Below are 9,053 nucleotides of genomic sequence, written 5' to 3'. Positions count from 1 at the left end.
CTAGGGAGAGAGTGTGAGAAGGAGATGGAAAGGGGAGAGACACCAGAGCACTGCTCCACCACGCGTGGAGTTCCCATCCATAGTGTTTCAGTGTGGAGCCAGGGAGCAGACCTAGGATCTCCCTCAGGGCAAGACGTATGCTCTGTCTATCCACTGAGCCATCTCCTCCCAGGCCCTTGGCCCTCTTGCTGATCGGTTGTCTTGTCTGTGTCCCTCAGCTGGTGTGAGTCTCCCTTCTGGCATGGTCGTGGGTTCTGGGCGGCTTTTCCTGCTGCTGATCCGTTTCCTGCTTTTCTCCAGCACTGTTTGACTGGCCTACTCATTCCTGCTTCCACGTGTACTTTTGAGGCGCGCCTCCTTTTGAGGGACCATGATCCATTAACAAAAGACCTACCTCTTCAGCTGCACCTGTCTTAGCAAGGTCAGTACAAGAAGTCTCTTGGGTTAGGCTTTCTTTCATCCTTTGTTCATTCCACCTGGAGACTGATTTTGTCTGCTACTTTAGTTTGTTCTTCTTCCACTGATTTTATGCATTCTCTATTAATGCAAACTCTCATTTCATATTATAGTCAACTTGTGGTCCTTTGTGGATTCAATATTATTATTGTTATTATTATTTTATCATTTCCAGGGCCTCAGTGCTCCAGGCCAACGTGTGCAGATTGAGAGAGTTACAGGGAGAGAGGGGAAAGGCACTGAAGCTCCCCCCAGTGCAGTGGGGCCAGGCTCGAACCTTGATCATGCACACGGCAAAGCCAGTGCCCTCCCAGGAAGAGCTAGCTTGCCGGCTCATAGATTCAGCTCTTACAAGTGGCGAGTACACAGGATCTGTAACTCTTAGATGCTGCTTTTGCCGTTATGCCTGCTTGACCATGGTGGTTTGAGTTTAGTTCCCTGGTCATTATAACTCTTCCTCTGAAGCCCTTGAAAGGGTCTTGTTTTCCATGTTAAATGGAATGTTCCAGAGCCGTCTCAGTTGTTCTTCTGTGCCAAGTTATGGAATTTATTGTCCTCCAAGAGTCCTTTTTTTGGGGCCTCCAGAACCATCACTGGGGCTCGGTGCTCGCACTACAAATCCACTGCCCCTACAGTCCTTTTTCTTTCCTTTTTTCCATTTTACTGGATAGTAAACAGAGAAATTGAGAATGGGAAGAGGAGATAGAGAGGGAAAGAGAGAGGCCAGGTGGTGGTGCAGCTGGTTAAGAGCACACATCACAGGGCACAGAGACCCGGGTTCTAGCCCCTGGCCATCACCTGCAGGGGGAAAGCTTCACAGGTGGTGAAGTAGGGCTGCAGGTGTCTCTCTGTCTCTCTCCCTCTCTCTCCCATTTCCTTTCTCAATTTCTCTCTATCTCTATCCAATAATAGTAAAAAATATCAATTGAAAAAAGAAGAAGGAAAGAGACAGACAGACACCTGCAGACCTGCTTCACCGCCTGTGAAGCGACTCCCCTGCAGGTGGGGAGCCGGGGGCTGGAACCGGGATCCTGCTTAACCTGGTGCGCTTAGCCTGGAGTGCCACTGCCCGGCCCCCCAAGTGTCCTGTTTCTGAGTGTGAGAGACCAGTATCTGCATGGGTGCTCCACCCAGGGTGGGGCAAATCCTGCTGCTTTGGATTGGTTTTAGAAGTAACGCTGCCAGGGAAAATATCGTTCTCTAAGGTTAGAAGTTCACACTGACTTTAGCAAAATTCACTGGTGCCCTGGGCCCAACTGTCCTCTGAGTGAATGGATCATGGCAGCTCAGACTTCTCTCCACTTTAGCCATCTTCAGCTCACCACCTTCTCTGCCTCGCTCACCCAAAAAGCAGGTGACTTGTTTTGGCATCACAGAGCAGAACCTTCTTGGTTATCTTTTGATGCCTAGTAAATGACAGCCGTCTAAAACATAGGGGCGTCAAACAGCAATGATTTATTATCTCTTCTCCTCCTCGCTCCTCCTCCTCCCTCTTCCTCGTCCTATTCTTCCTCTTCCTTTCCTTTTTGGTCATTGCTAAGGCTTCTCTACTCTGGGATGCCTTTTTCAGATTGAGACAGAGATAACACAGCACCAAATTTTCTTCCCACATACAGGGACCTGGGCCAAGTGCATGGCAAAGCAGGTGAGCTGTCTTTTTGGCCTAATTTAGCATGTTTTAAAATTTTATTTATTTATCAGAAGCAGAGCATCGCCCTGGCATATGCAACGCCAGGGATTCAACTCAGGACCTCTTGCTTGAGAGGCCAATACTGTCATTCCCCCGATGGTCATTTCTCAGTGTTCCGAAGGTTGCTGGGGTGAATCTTTGACTCTACGTGGTCATACAGGCCATCTGGCGTTACTCCTGGGCTCTCATGTCTTTGAATGAGGAAAGCAGCAGAATGGTTTTGGGGAAAGAAGATGTCATCATGACGTCTTCCTGCTCAGAACCTTCTCACGCTCTTGCTCTTGCCTCACACCTGGGAACGTGAGTCCTCTGCCTGCTCAGCTCTGCCCTCACCTCCTCACCTCACCCCCCACAGTCCAGGTTCCCAGCCAGTCTGCCTTTCCTGCCCTGGTGCCTTTGTACGTGCTGGGTTTTCTGTTTGCAAGGCCTTCCCCCCAAATCCTTGCTCAGGTAGTCCTCTCCTTTTTGTCCCTGGGATTCAGTAAAGACATCACCTTCTAGGGAGTCTGCGGTGGCGCAGCAGGTTAAGCGCACGTGGTGCAAGGCATTAGGATCCCAGTTCGAGCCCCCGGCTCCCCATCTGCAGGGGAGTCGCTTCACAGGCGATGAAGCAGGTCTGCAGGTGTCTGTCTCTCTCTATTTCTCTTTGTCCTATCTAACAACGACGACATCAATAACAACAACAATAATAACTACAACAGTAAAAAACAAGGGCAATAAAAGGGGGGGAAGAAAAGACAGCACTTTCTGTTCTGCTGCCACCCTTGACTATTCATCCAACGGGTTCACTCCACCATTCAAGCCACTCTCTTGTCAGCTCACCCAGTTTGATTTATCTTGGTTTTTCCTTTGTTCTCTTGACTCCACAAACCTACTGTTCACAGGACCCCGCCTCTGCCTCTGGGACCAGCAGAGGGCGCTAGTGACCTTTTAGCCGCTGGTTACTACAGGTTCAAGGGTATGTGTTCTTCCAGGCTGTTAGTCTTCTGGGGAAGGATTTACTAACAACTGGGTGGTCGAAGTATCCTGCTCCTTTCCTGTTATTTATTTATTTATTGCAAAATATTTAAACCACAAGTTGGGGTAGGAAGGTGCATATACTTTATTCATCTAAAATATATATTTGCCCCGACCAGCGGAGCATATATTGATTTAAAAAAAGACAGTCTGTGTGAGTGTGCGTATGTGTAGGTGTGTGGTTTGGAAGGATATGTACTAGACTCCGTCTTGTGGAGACAGCGAACTCGTTGGTGATTTAACGTTTCTCACTTGTGCCTTTTTCTAGGATGTAAAGGGTGCTCCTCTTGAGCACATGATTCAATCAAATTCTTCTTATTTTGGAAAGAGAAACAAGTTGGGAGGTGTCCTTCAAGAGCAGAGCGGACAGGAGCCAGGGAGATGGCTCAGCAGGGAGCGCCTGGGCTGTCACTTGAGGCCAGGCCACGGATTTGAGTCCTAGCACCAGCTGTGTACAAAAGTGGCTCTTGGATCGCTCTCACTCTCATAAAAGTTTTTTTTTTAATTTTTTAATTATCTTTACTTATTGGATAGAGACAGCCACCCAGCCCCTGAAAGAAATCTTTTAATAGCTGCTGATCTAGGTCAGCAAGATAGCTCACCTGGGAAAGTGTTTGCTTTGCCTGTATGAAACCTATGTTCAAATCCCGGTGGGGGACTTGTACTTGAGGCGCTGAGTTCAAGCCTCAATATCACATATGCTTAAGCTTTGTGCTTTGGTCAGTCTTCCATGTGTGTGTGTGTTTGTGTGTGTGTGTGTGTGTGTGTGTGTGTGCAAATATATATAAATAATGGATTGTGGTATAGCCACATGGTTGCATTCTATAAAGGATACAATAAAATGTGAGGGGAAATATAAGGTGAGACTTGGACTGGGTGTGGTGTATTGCACCAAAGCAAAGGACTCTGGGGAAGGAGGGTGATGGGTGTGACAAAGGTACACTGGGGTCCTGATAAGTGATGGAGGAGGGTGTGTAGGTTTGGGGAGCGAGTATCTCCCAGACGCCTGTCATGGGGAGATGAGGAATTGTGCCTTTGTGTCTTTAGCTGGGCTTCTAACCCCCGCCACTGCCATTTAAAAAATGAATAAGAAATTACAGAAACATTTAAAAGCTGACAGGGGAGACAGCGTAGTGACATGTCAACTTTCATGCCTGAGGCCTGAGGCTCTGAAGTCACAGGCTCAGTCAGTCCACACACACACACACACACACACACACACACACACACACACCCCACATCACACCACCACCATAAACCAGAGCTGTGCAGTGCTCTGGTAAAAGAGAAAGGAAGGAAGGAAGAGATATCTCATTAAAATAGAAATAAATTACATGTTTAAAAATGAATAAATAAATATAAAAGCTGCTTTAACAAATAAATGGATTTAGCAGTGTAGCTAAATCACAAAATCCACATGTGGAGACTGTGTGGGGAGACAGCGTAGCAGGTTAGCATGGGACTTGCACGCAGGAACTGCCAGGTTTGATCCTCGGTACCACATAATGCCAGACTTTCTTTTTTCAAAAAATTTTAAAAAGTATTTTATTTTATTTATTTATTTATTCCCTTTTGCTGCCCTTGTTGTTTTATTGTTGTAGTTATTATTGTTGTTGTCGTCGTTGTTGGATAGGACAGAGAGAAATGGAGAGAGGAGGGGAAGACAGAGAGGGGGAGAGAAAGACAGACACCTGCAGACCTGCTTCATCGCCTGTGAAGCGACTCCCCTGCAGGTGGGGAGCCGGGTTCGAACTGGGATCCTTACGCCGGTCCTTGTGCTTTGCGCCACCTGCGCTTAACCCGCTGCGATACAGCCCGACTCCCTGTTCTGCTCTTTCTTTTGCTCATAACAATTAAAAGGATTTTTGTCACTCAAAATAGCAAGGTAAGCAAAACACTGTTGCCTAGGGTCATGCTTAGAGTTGGTAAATAAATAAAAAAAATAAAACTGGGGAAAGGTCACCTCTAGAATTATGGAAGTCGTCCCCTCTGGTGGGCTTGGGGCTACTGTTCAATCGTTTCCACTGCTTTGGACCAACTTTTTCAAATATAAAGCCAGAGACAGAGAAATGTCACAGCACTGAATTTTTCCCCAAGGGGCTTGAACCTGAGTTGCATGCATGCAAAATAGGCGCCTTACCAGGTTAGCTATCTTGCCGACCCAGACTAGCAGCTATTAAAATACTTCTTTGTGGGGTTGGGTGGTTGCGCAGCAGGTTAAGCGCACATGGCATAAAGCACACGGACCGACATTAAGGATCCCAGTTCAAGCCCCTGGCTCCCCACCTGCAGGAGGGTTGCTTCACGGGCGGTGAAGCAGGTCTGTAGGTGTCTGTCTTTCTCTTCCCCTCTTTGTCTCCCCTCCTCTCTCCATTTCTCTCCGTCCTATCTGACAACAATAACAGCAATGACATAATAATAATGACAACAAGGGTAACAACAAGGGCAACAAAAATGAGACAAATGGCCTCCAGGAGCAGTGGATTCATAGTGCAGGCACCAAGCCCCAGCAATAACCCTGGAGGCAAAAAAAAAAAAAGAAAAAAAATTCTTTTATTTGAATGAAAGGCCCAAGCACCACTCTTGTATATAACTGGTGCTAGGAATTGAACCCAGGTCCTCATGCCTACACTCTACCTGCTGAGTTCTCTCTTTGCATGTGCAGAAGACCCTCCTCAGGCATTTCACCCCATCTTTTCCTCTCAGGCTATTGGCTAGTCTCTGGTTTGTCAGTCTCCTCTGTTATCCACAGAAGTGCCTGCAATTGTTCTTAGCAAATGACCCCCAGAGAAAAGACATGATGCCTGGTGTACTGTAATAGCCAGTCACGTGCAATGCAGACAAGAATCGGGGTCTTCCTGTGAAGCAGATTGCAGCTCAAATGGTGACAGTTCTTTGGGGCTGAAACTCTGAAAGAGCTGCAGCCCCATTTTGTCCTCTGCAAGGCTCTGGTGAGCAATGCAGGGGATGGAACCAAAGTGAGGTAGGAGGCTGGAGAGATGCCATAGTGGCTGAGTAAGTCTTTCATGTCTGAGGCTCCGCAGTCCCAGCTTCAGTTCTTGGCACTAACATAAACCAGAGATGTATTATAAATCACTAACCCCCCAATAAAATGATACAATAATAATAGCTATCTTTTTTTAAAAAGTGAGCTAGAGCCTCATAAACAAGCTGGAGCATCACCAAAAGCCATGATTGCTACAATGTTGCGGTTCTTGCTAGGATTCTGCACTTTCTCATGAATGTTCCCTGTGTTGCTCCAGCCTTTGATTCCTTCCCAGAGTTCTGGAGGGAAAGAAGTTGTTGAGCTTGACATTTTTTTTTTTTTGCCAGTTTTCTTGTTGCTTTTGGAGGAGGGGGAGAATGTTCAGAGAGCCTCATGCCATCATTTTTGCTGACTCTAGTTCATCTATAGTTAAAGCTGCCTTCTGTATATTTTTATTTCCCCAGACATGCATATTAATTAAAACTGATGTGAAAACTAGGGTTGGTGGGTGGCTCGCCTGCTGGTGCATACATGTCATCATGCGTTCAAGGGCCCTGGTGTGAACCGTGAGCCACCACATGGGAGTCTGCAGGAGGGGAGCTTCAAAGAGTAGTGGAGCCACGTTACAGTGTCTTTCCTTCTCTCTCTCTCTCTCTCTCTCTCTCTCTCTCTCTCTCCCTTTCTTCCTGTCTCTGTCTCTCATCCTCTATTTAGATGTAATAAAATATGGCTTCTGGGAAAGAGTGGAGCTGTATAGGCACTGAACCCCTGCAATAACCTTGGTTGCAAAGAAAAAAAGGAGAGGAAGGAAGGAAGGAAAAAAGGAAGGAGAAATTGTTGTAAAATTCTACCAGGAGGTCTTGTGGAACAGCGCAGGGTGAGGTTAGGGTTGGCTAGTGTCCTGGCCATGTCTGCTGGACAGAAGGACTTGCTCCTGCACCGGGGTCAGCCTGCAGTACCTAGGTTGTTCTGTGACACCTGTGCTTTGCTTTTCCCAGGTCAAGGCCACCAGGGACTCAACAGTGCGCTGATGGACAGGATGGAGACCCGGCAGCGGAGGACAGAGGATTTGGGGCCACCACACACCCCCCTTCTCGAAAGACCACCCACAACCTCAGAAGATGCACTCCCGAGTGTCCCTGAGAGCCAGAGGGCCACCACAAAGCCCCTGGGCCCCGAGCTCAGCAGAGAGACCTCCCTGTCCATCGCCCTTCAGGTCACAGTGCCCTTCCTGTTTGCAGGTCTAGGACTGTCCGGTGCTGGTGTGCTTCTCAACTATTTACAGGTAAGAGGAACTTGGGGACAGCACTGTGTATTGTCAGCTGAAGAAGACAGCTGCACACTGGATTCAGCTGGGAGGATGGGGTAGGCTCGTTTCTCCTCAAATGCCATTTTCCCCCTTATTAATGAGGCAAGATTATTTTTTTTCTTTTAAAAAATTTTTATTTATAAAAAGGAAACATTGACAAAAACCATAGGATAAGAGGGGTACAACTTCACACAATTCCCACCACCAGACCTCCGTATCCCATCCCCTCCCCTGATAGCTTTCCTATTCTTTATCCCTCTGGGAGCATGGACCCAGGGTCACTGTGGGATGCAAAAGGTGGAAGGTCTGGCTTCTGTCATTGCTTCCCTGCTGAACATGGGCGTTAAACGGTGGATCCATACTCCCAGCCTGTCTCTCTCTTTCCCTGGTGGGGCAGGGCTATGGGGAAGCAGAGCTCCAGGGCACATTGGTGGGGTTGTCTGTCCAGGGAAGTCTGGTCACATCCTGCTAGCATCTGGAACCTGGTGGCTGAAAAGAGAGTTAACATACAAAGCCAAACAATTTGTTGAACAATCGTGCACCTAAAGGCTGGAATAGTGCAGATGAAGTGTTGGTGGGGTCCTCCATTTTGTCAATAGCTAGTAGGCATATTTTAGTTATATTCCAAAGGGCCTATAGCTATACTAGTGGGTTTTTTTGTTGTTGTTGTTTTTGCCTGGCAAGATTCTTTTAGTTGTGGTGACAGCCGCCATGTTTAACCCAATTCCAGCTTTCAATAATGATGAAGTTAAATCATTGCAGCATTAAAGTGAGTGGAGTTCAGGCATAGCATGGTCAAGGATGCTGGATGTTTCTTTTATTCTCTGGCTTGTTTCATTTTCTGGCGAGACCTTCCCCCCTACCACCACCTTTTTTTTTTTTTTTTTTAAGATTTATTTGTTTCATGTAAGGAAGAGGTTTATGTACAACTCCAGCTTATAAAGTGCAGGGAACTGAAACTGGGACTTTCACACATGAAATCCTATGGCCTACCCACTGAGACGTCCTGGGGCTAGATTATGTACGTGGAGGAAAGGGTGACCCTTGACCATCATTCCTCTGCAGATGTGTTGGGGGGGGACCTGTTGGGGCAGGACACTGGTGCACCCAGGTGAGTGCACATGTTAGCATGAGCTTCAGGTATACCTGCAGGGGAGAAGCTTCAGGAGCCGTGAAACAGCTGCGGGCGCCTCTGTCCTCCTCTTTCTCTCTTTTTATTTTCCCCTTCCTCTCGTTTTTTCTTTCTCTATCAATCAATCAATCAATCAATAAATGTTTTATAAAGAGACCTCTTTGGTCCTGAAACATGATGGCACAGGAGGACCTAAAGAGGGTTAGAGTGTTCTGTGGAGAACTGAGAAATGTGAACTCATGTAGAAACTGTTGTCTCTTACTGTTGACTGCAAACCATAGATCCCCCAATAATGGGACAGAAAGAGAGAGAGAGAGAGAGAGAGAGACCTATTTGTCCATCGGGTGGGAGCCAGGGACTCAAACAAACCTTTGTTCTTGCTCCCGGTAATGTGTATCAAGTGGGCACACCACACCCTGACCCCTGGGCGGCCACCTGGTAATGTGTATCAAGTGGGCACACC

The 9,053-nt window shown here is 47.3% G+C and overlaps 1 protein-coding gene across 5 annotated transcripts in view; it reads left to right on the top strand.

Moving 5' to 3' along the window:
• SLC41A3 (solute carrier family 41 member 3) overlaps positions 1-9,053 on the top strand; it is a 49,711-nt gene that overhangs the window by 12,574 nt on the left and 28,084 nt on the right. For 3 of the 5 annotated variants that reach the window (XM_060180269.1, XM_060180266.1, XM_060180268.1), the window contains 2 exons: positions 301-421; positions 7,148-7,434. In XM_060180269.1, coding sequence (XP_060036252.1) covers positions 7,180-7,434 — 255 coding nt within the window. In that variant the 5' untranslated portion in view covers positions 301-421; positions 7,148-7,179. Of the gene's footprint in view, positions 1-300; positions 422-7,147; positions 7,435-9,053 lie in introns of those variants that run through there. The other 2 variants (XM_016189912.2, XM_060180270.1) reach the window with 2 other exon arrangements.

Source organism: Erinaceus europaeus, chromosome 21 (genome assembly GCF_950295315.1).
Source record: "Erinaceus europaeus chromosome 21, mEriEur2.1, whole genome shotgun sequence".
Classification (NCBI taxonomy): domain Eukaryota; kingdom Metazoa; phylum Chordata; class Mammalia; order Eulipotyphla; family Erinaceidae; genus Erinaceus; species Erinaceus europaeus.
Note: the sequence above shows the minus strand (reverse complement) of the source record. Positions and strands in the feature narration are given on the sequence as shown.